This window comes from Podarcis erhardii (assembly GCF_964252035.2).
Source record: "Podarcis erhardii genome assembly, chromosome: 17".
NCBI lineage: Eukaryota > Metazoa > Chordata > Lepidosauria > Squamata > Lacertidae > Podarcis > Podarcis erhardii.
Window position 1 is genome coordinate 8,523,161 of NC_138515.1, and position 23,307 is coordinate 8,546,467.

General features: G+C 45.5%; 1 protein-coding gene across 4 annotated transcripts in view; it reads left to right on the forward strand.

Annotated features, from left to right (window-relative positions):
• Nucleotides 1–23,307, forward strand: part of DOCK6 (dedicator of cytokinesis 6) — a 101,862-nt gene that overhangs the window by 68,370 nt on the left and 10,185 nt on the right. For 3 of the 4 annotated variants that reach the window (XM_081844718.1, XM_081844719.1, XM_081844720.1), the window contains 8 exons: nucleotides 996–1,130; nucleotides 4,559–4,711; nucleotides 6,433–6,591; nucleotides 7,995–8,095; nucleotides 9,505–9,697; nucleotides 10,053–10,196; nucleotides 12,002–12,133; nucleotides 23,107–23,232. In XM_081844718.1, the coding sequence (XP_081700844.1) occupies nucleotides 996–1,130; nucleotides 4,559–4,711; nucleotides 6,433–6,591; nucleotides 7,995–8,095; nucleotides 9,505–9,697; nucleotides 10,053–10,196; nucleotides 12,002–12,133; nucleotides 23,107–23,232 (1,143 nt within the window). Of the gene's footprint in view, nucleotides 1–995; nucleotides 1,131–4,558; nucleotides 4,712–6,432; nucleotides 6,592–7,994; nucleotides 8,096–9,504; nucleotides 9,698–10,052; nucleotides 10,197–12,001; nucleotides 12,134–13,688; nucleotides 13,830–23,106; nucleotides 23,233–23,307 lie in introns of those variants that run through there. The other variant, XM_081844721.1, reaches the window with a different exon arrangement.

Consider the following 23,307-nt stretch of genomic DNA (forward strand, 5'->3'; position numbering starts at 1 on the left):
TATCTATGCTCTGCAGCGGTACCTTCTGAATTGTAGGAGCTTCCCTGCCCCCTCACAGTTCACAAGCCACACCCACAAGGAAAATTCAGTTTCTTGATGAAAACTGCTGGAGACAACTTTTCTCATCCAGCTTCCATAAGCAGAGTCTGATTTGGCAAGCTGGAGGACAAAAGTTGTCTCCAGTTTTTCTATTACTGATAAAGTGTTTCCTTGGAATGCATTGAGAGCCACATCTGTCTTCTTTGTCCTTGGCTGTTTTGGTCCTCTCTGTTGCGGTTATGCTGAGCTGGGCTCTCCTAGATACAGTGGTGCCTCGCAAGACGAAAAGAATCCGTTCCGCGATTCTCTTCATATAGCGGTTTTTTCGTCTTGCGAAGCAAGCCCATTGACAGCTTAGCGGATTAGCGCTATTAGCGGTTTAGCGGCTTTTAGCGATCAGCTGAGAAGCGGCTTATCAGCGGATCAGCTGTTAAGCGGCTTAGCAGCTTAGGAAAAGCGGGGGAAAGCGAAAAAAAACCGCAGGAACTCGCAAGATTTTTTCGTCTTGCGAAGCAACCCCATAGAGAAATTTGTTTAGTGAAGCACCTCCAAAATGGAAAACCCTTTCGTCTAGCGGGTTTTCCGTCTTGCGAGGCGTTCGTCTTGCGGGGCACCACTGTAGTCCGGGGGCTGGAATTCACTGGCCAGCATAGCTCTTGGTCCTTTGCCATCTTTAGCAGAGGCAGCGGAACACCTAAGGCATGCAGATGATAAGCTTTGCTTGTTCATTTTACAAAGTCACATCTCTGCCTTGGCCACTCATGTCCCAGTGACTTCCATGGGCTTCTTGTTGCAAGATGAAGTCTGGCCTGGATAAAGCAATTGTGACAGCCTCACCATGTTACAAATGGGGCTACACATTCTTTGATGGAGGGGTTCCTAATTTGAGTACAATTTCCCACCCATTTTTTCTTTCTTTCTCTACCTACCTCTCCTCCCCGGTTTCCTCTCCACAGACTGTGATCTTATCGGAAGCCAAGGAGAGTGTCCTTGGCGGGGTGTTGAGGGTGCTCCTGCACACAATGGGCTGCACTCCCAGTGCTGCCTTCCTGCAACACTGCTTTGCTACCCAGAGGGCGCTGGTCAGCAAGGTGAGTGCTGCTTGGTTGGGAAAACTCAGCGGACGTGAATGTTGCGGTTGAATTCCAGCTGATTTTGCAAAGCATCTTGCTCTGCTCCTAAGAAGACAGTGCAGGGAGACTATTGACTTGTCTGCATCCAAGTTCGCCAGCTCTGGTTGTAAGTGGAGCATGGCTACTTCAGGAACAAGAAGGGCTTAATCTATCCCTCAGGTTGTTAGCTTCTGTCTGTCACCACTCATGTTCTCCAACCTTTAACTCTGCTCAAGGGGCTTTTTCTCTCCAGGGTTTTTCTGAGATTGTCCACAGCAGAGTCTGCTTACTTAAGAGAGAGTGTGTGTGTGTGTGTGTGTGTGAGAGAGAGAGAAAGAGAGAGAGAGAGCGCGCGCGCGCAAGAGAGAGAGTGAACACACACACACACACACACACACACACACACACACACACAAATATAAAACCAGAATATGAATACCAACCTCAATCCTACAGAGCGTTTATGCCATGTCTGGGAATCCTCCAACTTCACAATGCGTGTTTCCAAAATATCTTTCAAAACATGATGTCCAGATGTGAGACCTGTTTCACCCCTCCTGTACTTATTAACCAAGCCAATGTATTCTTCAAAAATTGCACCTGTGGGAGCAGGGGCCTGGATTCCCCAGGACTGATTTATGAGACAAATGACCCCCGGTAATCTGAAAAGGGACCCCATTCTGTTTCACCCCTAGTGAGCCAGCATTGCCAAAGGGTGATGTCAGCAGCCAGCAGTTGCCATATTCTATCACCCCACTTTCCCAAAGCAAACTCTTCCTTGTTTTTCCAGAAATAAGCTGTTGCCATGCCAAGGTGGATTATTGAATAAGTGCTTTATTTCAGCCTTGAAAGATAGAGACCAAAGCCAGCCCATTATGATTTGAGTCTACTTAATTATGATACTGCAGATCTGGAACAACCTCTGTAAAAGGGCCTGACAGACCCCTCACTTTATGCTTCCAAGTGTTGGGTGAAAACCTGATTCACAGAGGCTTTTAATATTAAATCTTACCTCTCTTAAGTGCGTTAATACCTTGCTTTTAAGATTATCACCTGTTGGGTTTTATGCATCTATTACACTGGGCAACAATTTTTTACCTTTTGAATGTTGTCTAGATTTCTACAATTGATTTAGGGTATTTTTGCACTGCTGAATCAGGAAATGGCATCCGTTTCTCTCCATCAGGTCAGGTTTTTGTGCTATGTTGATTTGTTAAAAATCAGATCTTGTGACAAAATCGATTACATTTTTGTTGCATTATCAGCTGATTTTTGTCAACACATATCATCCTAAATATGTTTTTAAGAGAGAAAATGTTTTTCCAACAACATATATTGATTACCTGATAGAAACATCGATTACTGTAAACTGAATGGTGGGCATTGATAAAGGTAAGTACACGTAAATTGCATGTTGCTTCACCATTTTTCAAACTTCAGGGCTTGAACTTCCGTTTCTTGGAACTCCTGGAATGCTCAGTGGCAGGGAGGTCTCTCTTCAGAGTCCAACAGTAGTCAGCCATCATGACTGCGTCCCAGCGACCCTGATACCTGGTCTCCATCTCTTTCATGTCCTGATGGAATCTCTCCCCCTGCTCGTCACTCCTTGAACCCAGGTTCTCAGTAAACCGGTCCATATGTGAAAATAGGTAGTGCATCTTGACGCTCATGTTGCAGCCCAGGTTTCTGAAAGCAGTCAGCATGTTGTTGACAGGTTCTGCATAGTTTCTGGCCTTATTGTTGCCAAGAAAGTTCTTCACTACCAGAACATATGCCTTCCACGCTTCCAGTTCCACTTCGTTCTTTGAGTTTCCGAACTCTGGATCTCTGATGAGCTGGCGGATCTGAGGACCGTCAAAGATGCCAGCTTTCAACTTCTCCATGGTCAATCCTGGAAAAGCCTGGCACAAGTAAGTGAAGCAGTCACCATCCTTGTCCAGAGCCTTGGTGAACTGCTTGATTAAGCTGAGCTTGATGTGCAGCGGTGGGAAGAGTATTCTGTCTGTCCACCAGAGGGTCGTTGATGACGTTCCTTTCTTTGGAAGGCACCAATTCCTCCCGCACAGGCCCGTCCTTCTTCGTGTAATGCTGAGCACGGTCCCTACTATCCCACATGCACAGAAAACATGGGTACTTGGTGAAGCCAGACTGTTGTCCCAACAAAAAGTTCACCATCTTCAGGTCAACACAAATAAACCACTTATGCTGATCATAACCAATTTTCTCCAGCACATACTTCACCACTTCATAGTTCTCCTTCAGTGTACTCAAGTGAGCCAGGGGTATAGAGGCAAACTGGTTGCCGTTGTGTAGCAGAACACATTTCAGTGATCGCTTGCTGCTGTCAATGAACAGTCTCCAATCTTTGGGTTCGTAGTGTGGCACTCCAAGCTTGAGCAGAAGCTGTGCAATATCTGCACAGTACACCAAGGCCTTCTCTTCCGAGAAAAAACGGAGGTACTCTTGATGCCTGTTGCGGAAGAAGCTGATGTCAGAGAGGAGTCTTTTCCCCTTCAATCTGGATGCCAACAGTTCAGCAGAGTCCTTTGACAAGCTGAGGTCGTGAACTAGATCATTCAACTCCTTTTGGGAAAATGGATGTGGAGCATCATCTTCAAGAACAACTTCTTCTTCTTTATGTCCTTCAACACTGGAGGCATCTTCGTCACTAATATCAGGAAGTTCTCCGAAGATAGGCACTGGAATTTCATCACAATGAGCTACAGGACGACGTGCTGATTGAAGATCAGGATACTTGAGGCTGCTCCGGTTCTTTCTGTTGATCCCAGTCACATCAACAGCGCAGAAGTAGCAGTCAGTGACATGGTTTGTCGGCTCCCTCCAAACCATGGAAATTCCAAAGTTCAGACTCCTCTTGCCATTGGTCCACCCACGTAGAGTCTCAGTGCATGCCTTGCACACCATGTGTGGCGCCCAAGCTTTATCCTGGTCACCAAGTTTAATACCAAAATAACTTTATGCTTTGCCGCACCAATTTATGGAAGATTTTGAGGTTTTATGACTTCAAACTGATCCCTTTTCGACATAATCACCCAGAACTATCGGACCTGAATACTTCTTGTCATTAAAATAATCATTTCCGATCAAAACAGTTATTCGACATGGCATTTTACCCCCACCAACTTCTTCTAAAATGCTCCACACAAGCGTACATGTGAACAAAAACATAAAAAAACGACATGTGGCCATAGCTCAAAAACTTGACCTCATTGAGCAAAACCAATGTGATTTTTGGATTCAGCGCAATAGATTCATCCTAAATCAACTGAAAAAATGCAGACAACAAATTTGTTGTTGACCAGTGTTACATATTGCCTTCCTTGCAGTCCATAGGAAGGCCAGTATTATCATTGTTAGATAAAATAATTCCAGTCTCTTGCTTGCAGTTTCCTGAAATGCTTTTCGAGGAGGACACAGAACTGTGTGCTGACCTGTGTCTGCGCCTTCTCCGCCATTGCAGTAGCAAGGTGGGCATCATCCGCACCCATGCAAGCACCTCGCTCTACCTTCTCATGCGACAGAACTTCGAGATTGGAAACGTAAGTGCTCAATGGAGTAAGAAGGTGCTAGAGCTGTCTCTTCTGCTGCAAGGGTGCTTCCTGGGAGCAGGCCTGGGCCATCATCAGAGTCCAAGCAGTTGTTGTTGTTGTTTGAATTACTATTATTATTATTTGTTTATTATTTATTATTATTTATACCCTGCCCATATGGCTGGGCGGCTTCCAACAAAGTATTAAAATACAGTGGTCTGTTAAACATTAAAACCTTCCCTAAACAGGGCTGCCTTCAGATGTCTTCTAAAAGTCTGGTAGTTGTTCTTCTCTTTGACATCTGGTAGGAGGGCAGTCCACAGGGCGGGTGCCACTACCGAGAAGGCCCTCTGCCTGGATCCCTGTAGCTTCTCTTCTCGCAGGGAGGGAACCGCCAGAAGGCCCTCGGAGCTGGACCTCAGTGTCTGGGCTGAACAATGGGGATGGAGACGCTCCTTCAGATATACTGGACCGAGGCTGTTTAGGGCTTTAAAGGTCAGCACCAACACTTTGAATTGTGCTCGGAAACGTACTGGGAGCCAATGAATGAATGAATGAATTTATATACCGCCCTATACCCAGAGCTCTCAGGGCAGTTAACAGAACAGATCAACATAAAACCCACAATATATATATATATATATATATATATATATATATATAATCAAAATACAAACAACAACCCAATAACACCCCCCACCCCGAAAAAAGAAAGCCACATTTTAAAAGGGCATAGGATGTAAATCAGATCAATCAATGGCCTGGTTAAAAAGGAATGTTTTTGCCTGGCGCCTAAAGGTGTATAATGAAGGTGCCAGGCGAACTTCCCTGCAGGGAGCCACTGCAGAAAAGGCCCGTTCTCGTGTTGCCACCCTCCGGACCTCTCAAAGAGGCGGCACACGAAGGAGGGCCTCAGAAGATGATCTCAGGGTCCGGGTAGGTTCAATCAGTTCATTGATCCCTGCAGTATTGCCACATTGCACAAACTCTTTCCCTGCCTCTGTTCTCTTCCCCCCACCTTTGTCAAAATTTAAATTGTTAAGCTCCTTGGGGCCAGGGGCCCATTTCGTGATTTGATTACTCCGTAAAATACAGCGTATACTGATGGCGTTATGTAAATAAAAATAATACATTTGAACCAGCCTGGATGGCCCAGCTGGCATCCTTCAGTTGCTGCTATGGGAAATGGGAGAGGATCCCCTCTGAGACGCTTCCAGACACCTGCTTCTCTCAGAGCCTTATGTGCATGACCATCCCTGGCAGCTTCTTCAAAGTGTTTGACATGAGTTGCCAAAAGCAACAGTTTTGGATTGTTATCTAACTTGTATTCCTGGGGTGGGGGTGGTCTTAGAGAAAGGCACGTGCATTAATGTTGTGTATGAAAGAGGAGTGGAAATGAAACAAGGAGCAGCAATGTTGAAAAGAAGCATGCTCTCCTTAAATAGTGCAAACCTTCTCTTTAATTTTAACTTTCCCTTTAGTTTTAACAGTTGGCCAAGCAATTACTATTCGCATTTTAAAGGAAATAATACCAGTGGGAAACTTCAATTTTAAAGTGTTCTGAACCAGCCGTTTTTCTAGGTGATTTTTAATTTAAATCAGTCCACTCTAGAACTGTGTTCTGCGGAATCCATTCCAAACATCGCCTCTGCTTTTACTTGCTTCAGGATTTGAATAATCTTTCTGGCTTGCCCTGCCTTGCTGACTCCTGCCACGTCTCTCTTGCACAGAACTTTGCCCGAGTGAAGATGCAAGTCACCATGTCACTCTCCTCGCTTGTGGGAACGTCACAGAACTTCAATGAGGAGCACTTGCGGCGCTCATTGAAGACCATACTGACCTATGCCGAGGAAGACCCGGAGCTGCGAGAAACCACATTTGCTGAGCAGGTACATTGGATGGCAGACCCATAAACATCAGACTAGGGGCCTCTGGAAGTGCCAGAAGTTGGGTTGTGGCTTGAGCTGATACCTTCTGACCCTGGCAGTCTCTTCTACAGCTTCTGCAATTAATTATGAACAATTTAATCTTCATTGGGATTTCTAGGCAATTTTTCCAATTTCTCAACAATACATGTGTGATAGATACAGTGCTTTTTTTCCTAAAAAAAAATGTTTAGGGGTACTCTCGTTTTGACTCAAGAAAATCACCAATCTGTAGTTCAAATCGGGGAAAATAAATAAATGGACAAAAGTACAAAGATTCACAAAATGTTTAGGGATGTGCGTACCCCTGCGTACCCCCAGAAAAAAAGCACTGGATAGATATATTGGATTTATTTAAAAATATTACAATGCTTTATTTACCAGATAACAGCGTATGATCAAACTAAAGCAAACATTTTGCTATTATTTTTAAATAAAAATATTTATTTTAAAAACTGAAATGTGATACTGTACTACAAGACTGTTCACTAAATTTGAAACATAAATCTTCCCAGGAAGTAGAAATGTCTCCCAAAATACATAACAATATACATATTGTATAGTCATATTGTGGAATCCTATGGAAATATAAAGTGTAAGCCTAAATGAGAAAAAAATGATCACCTCCTATATCAGAAAATTTTGATATTTCTTCTTGAACCAGAATTACAGTATTCGGTAGAAACAGTGGTGGATCTTGGGGTCTCAAATTTCAGCAGCACCCTGTGTGACACCAGAATTCAGCACCCCTCTGCCTCTCACATTCCATTGTAAACCATAGTTGTGTCCCTGGCGGCACCAAACTAGTCACGCTCCCCTAAATCTGCCTCTGGTAGGAACCTGAAATTGCTTAAAATGGTTATATACCCTGGGAAATGGTAAGAGCAGGCATAGGCAAACTCGACCCTCCAGATGTTTTGGGACTACAACTCCCACCATCCCTAGCTAGTCAGGGGTGATGGGGATTGTAGTCCCAAAACATCTGGAGGGCCGAGTTTGCCTATGCCTGGGTTAGAGTATTTAAATTTGGAAATTGCTACTTCTGTCTTGGATACAGCTAAGCCAGTGTCTACCAAATGTGATGAAAATGCAAGAGATTAATTATAGACCTAGTTTTGCTGTTCTCCTCCTGAAAAGTGGACAGATTGGGGGGGGGGGGTACCAGGATCGAGGTGAACACAGCCCATAAGTGAACAGGGCTATGCCCATCTCAATCCTGTCGGCAAGTATTGCGTCAGGGATGTCCTCTTTCGCAAGTGCCTTTACCTGAGTGCTTGCGGCATCCCCACTCTTGATGGCTATGTGTGTTCTTGTGCCTGCTCTCCATGCTTGTGACTTAGAAGGTGCTTCCTCTTTTCCCTGACCAGGTTCAAGACCTCGTCTTCAACCTGCACATGATCTTGACAGACACAGTAAAGATGAAGGAACATCAGGAGGACCCGGAGATGCTGATAGACCTGATGTACAGGTGAGACAGTAGCCAGCGCTCTGGGTACGGAAGTGGCAGGAAGGCCCAGAGGCAAGCAAGGCTTGCTTTCTTCACCTCAGTTTCCCAAAGGGAGGGTGTCAAAAGGCAGGAGCCAATGTGACTGCGTTTGCACCTGAAACAAAGAAGGTTCATATCTCAGATCATCCACAGACTCATTGGCTGTTGGCAAGACTGTTGCAGCATGAGATCTCTCCCTGCTTTTACACTCACCTCATCTGTTGCATATGGTGAGAGCTCCTCTTTTTGTTTCCACTCAGCATGTAATGGAAGTGGGTGAGCTAGCCTTACAGCCTATGCTGTCCGGGATAACCTTCTTCATATGAGGGGGTCTGGGGAGTGCACACCTTCCAGAGAATATTAAAGGAAAAATTCACACTACGTGGTAACATTGCTGTGGGGTCGGGGAGAGCCTTGCAGGCGTTCATCTCTTGGTGGATGTTTGTGTAAGCTGGTAGGCTTAATCAACCCAGGCAGAAAGCACTGACACAAATGGGACAACATCATGGAGGTGGGGAATGTCTGTTGCTCCTTGTGTTGATGTAAATGTATTGAGATGCATTCCGGTATATGTCCATGACACAAACACAGCCACTGTTCGTGCATCACTCACTCGTGTCCAACAACAACAATTTATTTATACCCCGCCCATCTGGCTGGGTTTCCCCAGCCTCTCTGGGCAGCTCCCAACAGAATATTAAAAACGCAATCAAACATGAAAAACTTCCCTAAACAGCGCTGCCTTCAGATGTCTTCTAACAGTCAGATAGTTGTTTATTTCCTTGACATCTGATGGGAGGGCATTCCACAGGGCAGGCATCACTACCAAGAAGGCCCTCTGCCTGGTTCCCTATAACCTTACTTCTTGCAGTGAGAGAACTGCCAGAAGGCCCTCGGAGCTGGACCTCAGTGTCTGGGCTGAATGATGGGGGTGGAGACCTTCAGGTATACTGGGCTGAGGCCGTTTAGGGCTTTAAAGGTCAGCACCAAGACTTTGAATTGTGCTCGGAAATGTACTGGAAGCCAATATAGGTTTTTCAAGACGGGTGTTATATGGTCCTAGCACCACTCCCAGTCACCAGTCTATCTACTGCATTCTGGATCAGTTGTAGTTTCCGGGTCATCTTCAAAGGTAGCCCCACGTAGAGCACATTGCAGTAGTGGGAGATAGCCAGAGCATGGACCACTCGGGCGAGACAGTCTGTGGGTGGGTAGGGTTTTAGCCAACATACCAGATGGAGCTTGTAGACCACTGCCCTGGACACAGAATTGACCTGCACCTCCATTGAACTCCATTGACCTGAAGCAAGTCACCTTAAAGTGAGTCCGTAGCAAAGGCGGCCATAGAACTCAGGACTTCTGTCCCTGAACATTCATTACCTGCCTCTCAGGATAGCCAAGGGGTACCAGACATCACCGGATCTGAGGCTGACCTGGCTGCAGAACATGGCAGCGAAGCACTCTGAGCGTGGGAACCATGCAGAGGCCGCTCAGTGTCTGGTGCACTCCGCTGCCCTGGTAGCCGAGTACCTGAGTATGCTGGAGGACTGCCGCTACCTACCTGTGGGCTGTGTCACTTTCCAGGTAAGACGAAGGACAAAGCCAAAGCATCATTTCAAAAAAAGACTGGTCTGCTGCATCAAGGCATTGACCTGCTCTTCTCTGTCCTTTCTTAGCTTCAGTACTTACCCGTAGCCCCAGTTCTACTTTCCTGCAGGAGAGATGAATGAACAGAGGGTCTACCTCCCATTTCTCCTTCCCCTAAACCAAAACTTGGGGTGATGCCCAGATGTTCCCTGCCCCTAGCAAGGCCTCTGCTTCCCTAAGCCCCTGGAGACCTAGAGTTCTTGCCTTGTTCAACTGACAGGCTGTTTGGGAGGGAAGAGTGAGAAGATCTGTGTGCCCCCCCCCCCCACAATAACATCTGTCCTTTTCCAAGAACATCTCTTCCAACGTGCTGGAAGAATCTGCTGTCTCGGATGACGTCCTGTCCCCTGATGAAGAGGGCATCTGCTCTGGAAAATACTTCACCGAGCAAGGGCTGGTTGGGTTGCTCGAGCAGGCGGCTTCCTCTTTTACTATGGTGAGAACTTGAACTTTTTACTTTCAGTGTATGAGAGCATTCCCTGTGCTTGAGGGTGGCAGCTGCCTTCTCTTGCTGCAGTAGGCGGCTGAATCCCAGGTGTCTAGACTCCTGAAGATTGGGCACCAGCGCCATAGAACACAGCTTTTTGTGCACAAATTTCTGCTTCCTTTTAAAACTGCAAATGGCTTAGAAACCTGAATGGTGTGGATTGTGGGTGGGTGGGTGAGTGGGACTTGAATGGTCACAGAGAGGCTGTGTTTTCTGCCCTTCCCATAGCAGCCAATTCTTGTAAATTCTTTCCCACCTGTTTTCTTCTATCTCTGCTATTGTCTGTTTTTCTGTAAGCTTCAGCCGTCTTTTCTCCACACGTTGGCTGCATTCCTTCACTTTGATTGTTTCCAGATGCTCAGTTTGCAGAGCATTAAATGCACCACTGCTTATCTGGGGTGCCTTTCCTCAGGGAAGGAGCACTCTGATTTCAGGGGTGTTGCTTTTTCCACTTCTCGGTAATACATTTAGGCAAGGGGCCAATTGTGTTTCCCTGCAGGTATCTCAGTCCCTCTGTTTTTAGTGAAAATTAAATTACGTGGAAGACCGCAGACCTCTCCCCCTCCCACACTGCCTTTAAAACAACACACACACACAAAAGCCACCTCCTGGCGCATGAAGCTGCAGTAGGTGGTGATTGTAAATAAACAGTTGTGTGAAGTAGTGTGAATTCATACAGTTCGTTTCCAGAAGCAGAAGTAGGAACCTGGTTGTAACCCACAAGTAACAATTAGCTGCTTCCCCCTGCCCCATTGGACCAAAACTGCTCAGGACCACCTCTTTCCATTTGACCCTACTCAGACCCTGAGATCATCTTCTGAGGCCTTCCTTTGTGTGCCTCCTCTTCGAGAGGTCCGGAGGGTGGCAACACAAGAACGGGCCTTCTCTGCAGTGGCTCCCCATCTGTGGCATGCGCTTTCCCCAGGGGAGTTCTCCTCGCTCCTTCATTATACACCTTTAGGCGCTGGGCAAAATGTTCCTTTTTAACCAGACCTTTGGTTGATCTGATTGACATCCTATGCCTTTTAAAAATGTGTGGGGCTTTTTTGTGGGGGGGGGCTATTGGGTTGTTTTCATTTTTATTATGTATTTTGTAGTTTTATCTTTTTAAAAAACAACTTTATTGAAAGTTCAAAAAGTACATAATTATATGTGCACTAAACATGGTGAGACATAAATAAAAGAGAGAAAAAGGAAAAGAGAAACAGAACCCATGTAGAAGGGAAAGTAAAAAGGGGGGGGGGGACCGGGACCAAAACTGTATATTTTACAAGGTTGTTATTGTACTTCACCAGATCTCAACCTATTACAGTATTTGTAAGAATGGATTCCAAATATCATTGAATTTGTCCATGGCAAGTCTGCGTTTATATGCAAGTTGTTCATATGTTGCGAGTTTCTATAAATCTTCAATCCAATCGTAGAAGGGAGTTTTATATCTCGAGTTTGTTCTCTGAACCGCCCTGAGACCTCCGGGTATAGGGCAGTATATAAATTCATTTTATAATAATAATAATAATTGCAGACTTAGTAAAGCTTCATCCCTTAGGAGAGACTTAATTGTCTTCCAATGAAAGTTAAAACCTTTTGCAGGCAAGCTCTGCTTGCATATTTCCAAACAGGCCTCCACCTTGACTGGGGGCTCTGTGAGGTTCTAGCCGTGTGTGGTCCAGCTGCCTTACCCCCTGCAGTCCCATGTTAGGTCTTCCCTGAGGACCGAAGTGACTTTCTGAATTCCTTCTCGCTCTCTTCAGGGTGGGCTTTATGAGGCTGTCAACGAGGTCTACAAGATCCTCATCCCCATCCATGAAGCCAACCGCGACTTCAAGAAGTTGGCAGTGCTGCATGGCAAGCTGCAGGATGCCTTCAGCAAGATTTCGAGCCAAGTGAGTGCAGCTTCTTGGACAACCTTTTTCAAGCCAATGACCAAATTCTCTCCCCCCCAGGGGCCACATTCTCTTCCAGGGGCCGCAGGCAAGAGGTGGGTGCAGTTGGAGGCAGTAAACGTAGATCTTACCTTTGTACAGTGGGCTAGTTTCTATACATAATTCACCCACCTGTCTCTGGCATCCAGACTATCAAGAGGTTCAATGACATATTCCAGCCAGGCAAAAGAAGTTGGAGTGTGAAGCAAAAGCCAGTGAGGGGTGTGGCCGGGGGAGAGGGGGCGTGGCCTAGGAAGAGTTCTAAGGGCCCGATATAGATTCCTGGAGGGTCACATTCAGCCCTGGGGCCTGAGATTCCCCACTCCTGGTCTCTAGACCTTTTTTGCAATGCCTTGTTAGGGCGATGGCTGAAGTAAGAGAGCCAGCATAAGCTCTCCTTCCTCCATGGTTGCCTAAGTCCTTCTCACGTTCCATTTCGTTACCCATGTCAAAATAAGAAAACGTGATGTGAAACCTTTATGCAGGGGAAACTTTGGGGCTGTGGGCTGTGGCATGGGAGTTCTGAGCTTTGGCATACTGTAAATCAAGATGCTGTGGGCAATGTTCATATTGGGGGTGCTATTTATGCACTCAGTTGAATGGACAGCCCTGCTTTGAGACAGAGAGTTGCAGTGGGAGTCTATAAAGTCCTCTAGGGCAGTGTTTCCCAACCTTGGGCCTCCAGCTGTTTTTGGACTACAATTCCCATCATCCCTTGCCACTGGTCTTGCTAGTCAGGGATGATGGGAGTTGTAGTTCAAAAACAGCTGGAGGCACAAGGTTGGGAAACACTGCTCTAGGGCCTTGTGACAGCATGAGGAAAGCATCAGCACCCCTATTTGCTGAACTGGAACCCATAGCCTGCCCCCCCCCCGTTGAATCATAGAGAGGGGAATGTGCCCAGTATGGGTTCGGTATAGAGCAGCCAGGAGTCCAGAATTCTAGGATTTGCTCCATACAGGATTAGAGCCTAGTGAGGATGCTGCCAAGCCAGAACTTACCGCTCTCTATTCTTGTAATTAGAGCTAAACAGGGAGCTCCAGATTCTTATAGGGTTCACTTGGATATTCCATCAAATGTCAACCCTGAAAAAAGGTGAAAAGAGCTATTGGGAGCTGATGGATCTATACTGATTGCAGGTGGCATTTTAAACCAAAACATCCCTCCCTGCCCTCCTGGGCCAAGGTCAAAGTTGTGTTCAAGGTCTCAGGTTGGCAGTGTGCTAGTCTTTGTGGCTGGGTCTTGCAGATGATGGTAGAATACACTTTGAAATGAGCTAGGATTATAGTGCCATCTCCTGCTTGCTTCTTCGAGAAATTGGCAGTGGTTGGGATGCCTCACAAGAACAGGAATTGTTATGTTCAGATCGGCCTGTGGCCATTCAGGGTTATGCCTGGGCCTAGCCTGTGGTCAGCTTGTGACAAGACGGGTGCTGAGTTTTGAAAACAAATAAATAACCACCTTCTTCTTCCTGTTTTCTCTGTTCCCTTCCTGTCCTCTCCGTCCTGTCAATCAGGCCTCTGGCTGGGAGGTAGGCTGCATCATGTCTTACATTTTCTGTGTCAGTGTTTGTGTGAGTGTGCATGTCGCTTCCGTAATCTCCACTCTCCTCTGTGCACTTACGGCCAAACTCCTCCTCTAGCTGGCATTGTTGGTGCAGTTACTGCAACTTTTAAACGTGTGTGTGTGTGTGTGTGTGTGTGTGTGTGTTTGTCAGGGGGCGGTGGTTATTGTTTGTTGCTATGGTACATATTTTTGTGTTTCTATATTGTGAGCTGCCCTGTGATCTTTGGATGAAAGGGAATATGGAAATTTAATCAATGATAATGACACCCGAGTGGGAGCCCCTGAACTTTCCTTGTGCAGGCTGAGCAAGGCAAATGTTTGTGTGTGCCTCAAAATGGCAGCAATCCTCAGAGAAAATAGACGGAAACAGTGCAGTTTCATGGTCCCACCCAGGATCATAGTTCCAAATCTATGCCATTATCCTGCACACTACAGTACTCTTACGAATAATGTTTGCTGTAAATGTTAGAGGCTGGCTACTGACAAAAGGCCTGCTGGACGTGTGGAGGCTGTATCTTGCAGCAGCAAAACAGTCTGACTTTTTCACTGTATGAGACATATCTGTTTTGCTATAAGGAAGATTGTAGATGAGGGCCTAGCATCTGGGAAAGGAGCACCACTGTGTTGCAGAATCCTACTGGAATGCCCAAGAGAATGGACATGACCCTGTCTGCAGAGACCCCAAAGGCCCTCTCTGTCTTTTCTGGAGCCCCTCCAGTTAATACGTTTGGTGTAGGCTAGGACTGGTCAGTTTGTTCCATGACTAAAGTGATGGAACTCCATTCATATTTTCACAAGCCTTGTCCCAAGACTGCAGTTGGTATAGGGTGCTTTCTTTTGCTTTTGGAGTGTGTCTATTGAGTGGCAGCTTCCTGTACTACAGATTCTCAGCAGGAAGCACAGGTGGCCAGACTCCCCATTCAAGAGAAGCCCATCCTTTGAAACTAGGAATCTTGCGATGCAGATTGAACAGGCTAAACTGCTTCTGTGCTGCAGAGTACCTAAAGCAAGCAAAAAAAAAAGTGTGTGCCACCTGTGGATGTTCAGCCCCTTTGAAAAAGCTTGTGCTGCCAAGCTCTTTGTCCTTCCACTATCCTGGCAGTCTTCCAGCGGAGAGGAAACACACCACAACACAGGTTTGCAGAGGGCAGCATGTTTTGCCCTTGCCTGTTATTTATTATTAACTGCCCTCCAGCTGCCGCCAGTGGCCCATTCCTTCTCCTGTTGCCACACCAGGAGCTTATGCAGAACCATCACACTATGATAGAGTGTCTGGCTTGCAAGCAAAAAGCGGCAAGTTTAATCCCCAGAATCTCCAGGTATGGATGGGAGAGACTCCTGCCTGAAATCCTTGAGAGCTGCTGCTGGTCAGTGCAGACATTTCTGAGCTAGATGAGCCAGTGGTCTGACTCAGTATAAAGCAGCTTCCTATGTTCTATCTGTAGGGACACAGGTGACGCTTTGGGTTAAACCACAGAGCCAAGGACTTGCTGATCAGAAGGTCAGCAGTTCGAATCCCCGTGACAGGGTGAGCTCCCGTTGCTCGGTCCTTGCTCCTGCCAACTTAGCAGTTCGAAAGCATGTCAAAGTGCAAGTACCTTCCCGGCGGGAAGGTAAACAGTGTTTCCGTGCGCTGCTCTGGTTCACCAGATGTGGCTTAGTCATGCTGGCCACATGACCCGGAAGCTGTCTGCGGACAAACGCCGGCTCCCTCGGCCCATAGAGCGAGATGAGCGCCGCAACCCCAGAGTCGGTCACGACTGGACCTAATGGTCAGGGGTACCTTTACCTTTATGTTCTATCTTACCCACGGAGGAGAGGGAAAGAAGCAGAAGCAACTTTTTATAAACAACAACAAGAAGCAGTGGTTTGCCTTCTCTATTTTATGAAATAATGTTTATTTGTTATCATTTAAAAAATAAATTTTTTATCTAAACTGCTCTGTGAGGTCTGAAAACAGCTCTATAAATGCCTTAGATCAGCCTTTCTCCACCTGTGGGTCCCCAGATGTTGTTGAACTAGCAAGACCAGAGCTCAGGGATGATGGGAGTTGTAGTCCAACAACACCTGGGGACCCTCAGGTTGAGAACTGCTGCCTTAGATCATAGTTGGGAGTGGCATTCCTTCCTTTTGAGGGCTCCCAGCCACCGCCAGAGCCACACACACCTGACTGAGGCAGGCAGGTAGCCAGCATCACTCTTAGCTACAGTCCCATTGGTCCAGCTCACCCTGCAGATTTGTGCCCCTGGCCTTTGTCCCCTTCCACATATCCTGCAGCTGGTGCTGTCCATGCTCCTCTTCCTGCTGCTTTGCTGAGGCCCTTCCTGCAGCCTCTCTATGACATCTCCATCAGCTGCTGGGTCCTTGCATAGTGTGCACTGGAGAGCTCTGTGCCTGCTGCTCACTCACTGCTTTCAGTTGTTGGGTGGAGAGAAGGAGCTGTCCTGGCCATACTCTTCTTGCCCTGCCATTTCCATTCTATTCTCCCCATCCCCATTTCTCAAAACAGCTGCTTAGGGATCGTGACCTCTGCCCAGAGGCTTGCCCCCTGCATCCCATATGATCTGGGGGTCTGGAAGTGTATGCTCAGAAGTATTTCTGTATAATGAGATCCACAAGTGGATAACCGGGTTTTGTTAAGGTAATAGGTTAGGGTCGTTGTGACTTCTACTTTTGCAGTCCTTTGTCAAGCAAAGTTAATAAATGATCCAGCACCAGGTGCCATCCATTTAAGCAGGTTGAGAAAATGCAGTGCAAATAATAAAATTGTTTGCTTGTTTGAAAATTTACACCCAGACTTACAATGTGCACTTCTCTTTACCAGAGCCAAGGCAGTAAACATATATGTAGTAAGGAGACATCAAAGTATGACTTCAAAGTACAGAACGGCTCAAAACACATTCAGTTCAGCCCTCCCATAGTTGGGTAATAACAAAGTGCTTAAAAGCTGTTCTGAAGAGGGAAGCCTGCTGGGGCCACTCTCAAGAAGGCTCCCATGCAGGGCATAATAACTGTCATTAAGAGACTAGATACTAGCTTCTGATGCTAGAGATAATATATAGCCATCATGACTAGTGACATTGATAGCCTTACTCCCTGTGAATATGTCAGATCCCCTTTTAAAGCCATTGTAAGTTGGTGGCTAACTCCCCATTTTGTGGGAGTGAATGCCATGATTTAACTACAGTATGTGCTGTGTGAGGAAGTGCTTGCGTTTGTCTCTCCTGAATCTTCCCAGTATTCAGCTTGGATTGTTCCAGTGTAGTATGATTTGGGGGGGGGTACTCTTTATCCACATCCCTTTCTTGGCTTTTTTAATATAAATTAAAATGTCCCAAAGCATTATCTTCCCTGAGTAGGCAGGCCTCTTCCCAGACAGTTCAGTATTTTTCATCCAGCAATCTTATCTTTGCCTACTAAAATACTCAAAGCAAATTTAGTGCAGAACTTTCATCTGGTTTAAAGATTACACTTGTACACCAGCGTGTCTTATTACTAAGAGCAGCACCCCAATCCTGAGTTTTGTGTGTGTTCAGATGTATGCACCCACACACCCCACTCAAAACAAACATGCAGAGTGTGAAAGAATGGAAGGAATGGGGTTTTTTGGCAGGGAAGTGCTGTGTTGACATTGTAGCCTGCACCTCTACAGTGGATCCAAAGGATTTTAGGAATAGAGGTTCCTAACGTTCTTAACCTGTTTGGTATTTGTTAGCTTTTACCAGTCCCAGAACTGATTTTCCATTGAAAAGATAGACCACAAGGGAAGCATCACTTGTTTTAAGCCTCTTAGTATCACAAAAACACTGCATTGTTGGGTGTTGTGGGGACTCAGAACAAGAGCCGAGTAGATAAATTCTTTGTTTCTTACTGTCACTGGACAGATAAGAGAATTAAAGGTGGTCCATATGGGGATGCTAACTCCACATACAAAAATCTTCCAGGTCTTTAGGGATCAGGGCCAGTCTGGAGAGCTAATCCCAAGCCACTGCTTGCTTCGAAGTTTGTTTCATTCCATCAGTCTGGGTAACTTACAGCAGATGCTACCTGGCTATGTCTCTGTCCTTTTGGTTGAATTGTCTACCTACCTCTTGGTCCCTCAGCTCAAGATACTTGCTTTTCGAACCACTGGATTAAAATCTTGCCTGCACTGAGGCCTGGATACTTGGCATAGACATTAGCTGACACAGCCTACCTCTGAGACCAGTACAGCTTCCTTTTCTAGCGCATACAGACCACGGGGAAATCTACCCAAGCTTTCTCTTTCCCCCCAAGCACTGGTTTTGAAGTAACTTTATCCTACCTGTGCTCTGAAAATGCATGTTATCACGTGGCGATATTGAGATGCACGAATAGTGGAGAAGGCGGGTCCATCTTTAACTACCATGCAAATCTTCTTTGCTTTCATTTTGGACTTCAGTGAAGCTATTCTATATGACCACTGCAGAGCAGACACACTCTTACATCGCGCTCTGAACATTTACATCGTGCTCTGTAATATCCGAAGTGGTCCTGAAAATGGAAGACACCATTCTAAAGCCCACTGATGCCTTTGCTTGGCAAGGAATCAGGGGATCAGGAACAGCCTCAGTTTAGGCTGTGGCAGAGGGGCCAGGAAGTGGCCCTAAGGGAGCCTTGAGGCACAGCAGCTGGGTCTAGTTCTAGTTATGTGGGGTTCTGTTGCATAGTGTGCATCATTAATGCATTTTCCCATGTGCACACCATGCAATTTAGCAGACAAGTCTGCATAAGATCTTTGTAGACTGCCAAAGCCTCCCAAACCCAGATCTCCCTGCACTTTCCAGGGAGAGAGAGAGAGAGAAATTGCTATGCATAGAAGAGTCCAGCAGTGAAAGGTGCTGGTATTTGGATGTGGGAGAGGAGGCATGAGAGTGTCTGTGGGTCCCTAAGCCAGCCACCTGCCTTGGAGGGGGCCCCAAGACACCACTTATTGGTGTCCTCCTGCCACTGCCCTGAAAGCTCGAGGTAGGTAATAGAATATCTCAGAAACATTAAAATAGAAGTGATTTAAACAGCTCCAGCTCAGCCACCTAGTGCTTCTTAAACAGGGTTATCTTATTTATTTTTTTCCCCAAATACATTTTGATTAAGGTTATACACATAACAAACATACAACCAAATACAAAAGAAAAAATTGTAACAAAAAAAAAGAGTCAAGATATACAAGCCAACTTTTTCCTCTCTCTAACTATACAAAGATAGATTAATCTGGCTATTTCACAAAACAGTAAAAGATAAAAAAAAAAACAACCACACCCCCCCACAGAAACCGCCTCCTGGACTTCCTTCCATCCTTTTGGTAAGTATCGAATATCTGCTTCCATTACGTATTTGATTTTTAATCTATAGGCCTAAATTCACACGCTGGTAGTTTTTGTTCTGACCCCGCCAATCACATTAAGCATTTATTCCAATATAGTTCCAGTATTTACTCCAATTTTTCAGAGATTTCTGTTCATCGTGGTCTCTTAATTTACCTGTTAATTTATCAAGCTCAGCATATTTTATCATTTTAATTTGCCAATCATTTATATTGGGGATAGTTTCCACTTTCCAATATTGTGCCAATAAAATTCTCGCTGCTGTGGTGGCATAGAGGAATATCGTTCTATCTTCTTTCTTAATATCTTTACCCGTCATTCCCAGCAAAAAGGCTTCGGGTCTTTTGGGAAAAGTGTATTTAAATATTCTTTTAAGCTCATTGTAAACCGATTCCCAAAAGCCTTTCACCTTTTTGCATGTCCACCATAGATGATATAGGTCACCCTCCACCTCCCCACATTTCCAGCATTTCTTATCTTTTAGTCTATACATTTTGGCCAACTTCACAGGGGTGTGGTACCACCTATATAGCATCTTCCAAACATTTTCTCTCAGAGACATACATGCTGTAAACTTTATGTTACAATTCCACACTTCCAGCCACCTTTCAAAATCGATGTTATAACCAAAGTCAATTGCCCATTTAGTCATTGCCTCCTTCACCTCCTCGTCCTTTGTATACCACTCTAAAAGTATGTCATAGATTCTAGATAGGGTTTTGTTTTTACCTTCTATTACTTCTACATTGAATTTTGATTTTTTGTCATCAAAACCCAACTTCTTCTTGTCCTCTTTTAGCAAATCATTCACCTGGTGGTATTGCAACCACCCAGTGAATAGATTTTTTATCTCTTCATAAGGTCTAAGTCTTGGCCCTTGGTCTGTTTTTCTTAACATTTCTTCATAGGTGGCGTTTTTTTCCTCCATGTTTGTTTTCTTCACCGTTAAAACCTCAATTGGTGAGATCCACCATGGGGTCTTTCTTTCAAGGAGATTTTTATTCCTTTCCCATGATTGGTATAAAGGTCCTCTAAAAATATGATTTAGAAAGCTCTTGTGGACCTTCACTTTCCCATACCAAAGGTACAAATGCCATCCGTACCAATTATTAAAGCCTTCTAAATCCAGTAAATCTCTATTCTCCAGTTTTATCCAATCTTTTAACCAAAGTATGCAGGCCGCTTCATAGTATAGACTTAGATCCGGGAGAGAAAAGCCCCCTCTTTCTTTTTTATCTATCAAAATTTTCATTTTTATCCGTGGCCTTTTCCCCTGCCAGATATACTTTGCCAAGACTCTCTGCCACTCTTTGCATTGTTTTAGGTCTTTAAGTATGGGGATGGTCTGGAATAGAAATAGCATTCTAGGCAGAATATTCATTTTGACAACAGCTATCCTCCCCAAAAAGGAGAGTTTCATCCTCCCCCAAAATTCCATGTCTTTCTTTATACTCCTCCAGGTGACATCATAGTTATCCTTATATAAATTTATGTTCTTAGCTGTGACCCATATCCCAAGATACTTCACTTTCTTAGCTACTGCAATTTCCGTCCTTCTCTCTAAATCTATTATTTCTTCCTTTGTTAAATTTTTAACCAACATTTTGGTTTTATTTTTATTTATCTTAAGTCCTGCCACAGCTCCAAATTCGTCAATCTTTAGTAAAGCTTCTTTTACACTCTTTTTTGGGTCTTCTAAAGTTAGTACGATGTCATCTGCAAAGGCCTTGATTTTATATTCCCTCTTTCCTACCTGCACTCCTTTTATTTCTGTTGCCCCCCTCAGTTTCTCATTCAATATTTCTAGTACCGTTATAAACAGTAAAGGAGACAGGGGGCAACCCTGTCTAGTTCCTTTATATATACCAAAATATTCTGTTGTGGTGTTGTTTATTACCAATTTTGCCTTCTGTTCCTTATATATTGCTTCTATCCCTCTTCTAAATTTCTCTCCCATTCCCATCGTTTCCAGACTTTTCTTCAAGAACTCCCATGAGATGTTATCAAACGCCTTTTCAGCGTCTATAAATACCAAGGCCGCTTGTCTGTCTATACTCATATCCAAATATTCAATAATATCTATCAGAGTTATCTGAAGCTTATCCGGTGTTGTGGTGCAAAGATCCCTCCAGCGCCCCCCCCCCCTCCCAGAGTTCTCAACCTTTTTTTAGGGCTGGAGGAGGCAGGCGGCGGCTGGAGGGCAGCTCCTCCAGCGGAGAAGAGGCAGAGGCTGGATGCGGTGCCTCCCGGCTCAACTGGCCACTTCATGCCACGGTAGGCAGCACACTGAGCGAGGTGGCCTGTGCTGAGCGAGCGAGGGTGTGTGCGCCGCTCCCCGAGCATCGGCTCGGTTTTTTCCCTTTTATCCTTCTGGCGCCCCGCAGAATTTGGGGGCTGCAGGCTAAAAGGGAAAAACCTGAACTGACACTCGGCAGGAGCGGCACACGCACCCTCGCTCACTTAGCACGCTCGTTTGGTGTTCCCCAGACTCACGCCTGGCGCCCTCCAGAACTTGGTTCCCTGGTGCCCTGCCCCACTAGCCTCTATGGGTAAGACAGGCCTGTTCTTAAAGGACTCTGATGAATTTTCAGGAGAAGTGGTTCCATAAATGTCAAGCAGATGCTCAGAGCGTGTTTGAAATACAGATGATGCTGTGGAGGGGGCAATTTCGTTCAGTTTTGGGCTGTGTGCAGGCAGTCATTTCTAGGGCAGAAATGGAAGCAAGGTCCTCCTAACCATTGCTGTGGCTGTAGCCCTGATCTAGCAGCAATGCCTTGACGACTGTAGTTGTGAGAGGGAATGCTTTTGCTTAATTGCGCCTACTTCTTCCAGACCCAGAGGAGCTGGCACAACTTCTTCGGGCATTGCATGTATCAGTATAGAAAGGGTGTGCCTCTCATCACCAGCGATATTGTGGGTACCAGTCATGGCAGTATAAACACCTGTTGTGGTGTATCAGGTTGTGCTCCTGCTGCAGAGACCTGTCAGACCAATTTGGTGGGTATGGTGGGAGAGGGGGGAAAATAACACACAGCAGGTAATGATAATTCTGCAGTACAACTGAGAGATCGCTGGAGAGAATTTTCTGCACACAGTCGTAGGGCTTGCAGCGGCTGTTAGAGATGAGGTGGTATTTTGAACTTCGTAGAACAGAAAAATAAATGGAAACAGTCCAGCTGACCTCCACTTACCCGCCCCGTTTGGACAGCTGCTGTGTTCCAGTAGCTGCCGTACTCTTTCTAACTTCTTTTTTCTTATTTTGCTTTTCTTTCAACTTTGCCATCTGCTTGTGGTCCTGCTGGCCTGATTTGGTAAGTTGGAGTGCACTTCTTGAAATTTTGTCTTGGGGAGCAGTGGTCTGGTTCATTTGCGTGTGTATTAAGGAGAACTACTTTCACCTTACAGTGGTACCTCGGGTTAAGTACTTAATTAGTTCCGGAGGTCCGTTCTTAACCTGAAACTGTTCTTAACCTGAAGCACCACTTTAGCTAATGGGGCCTCCCACTGCTGCCACGCCTCCGGAGCACGATTTCTGTTCTCATCCTGAAGCAAAGTTCTTAACCCAAGGTACTATTTTTGGGTTAGCAAAGTCTGCAACCTGAAGCATCTGTAACCTGAAGCGTCTGTAACCCGAGGTACCACTGTACTGGAATTGGGGTGGAGGCTTCAGGGGAGATTCTAGAACTGTAGCAGCTGTATTTCAGGTGGGGTCACAGGTGCAGATTTTGTGATTTAACCCCATGCAAAGATTTCTAAAGCACATTGTAAACCCAGTGGTCATTGAGTTGGTTCTTTATGGACTCAATGACAGTGGGAACATTAATGTAGGCTTCCTGGATCTCAAGCACCAGATTCACCCATAGTGCATATGGAAGCCTCCAGGGAGAGAAGTGGTTGGGAATAGGGCAGGTATTTTGGTGGTTGGTTTAGTAAGCCATGCTTACTGGGGCTTTAGAGTCAGCATTCAAGTTACCTGCCTGATTTGTGTCGCGGTTATCTTAACTCTTACCATGCAGATCACTTAAGAGAATGTTTGGAACGTATTTCCGAGTTGGGTTTTATGGCTGCAAGTTTGGGGATTTGGATGAACAAGAGTTTGTTTACAAGGAACCCTCCATCACCAAGCTGGCTGAGATCTCCCACCGGCTTGAGGTAAGAGTTAAAACATCCTTGAAAAGAGGTATGGATCAAGCATGAAGGTTGAGAGTCGGTTTGGTCATTTATGTT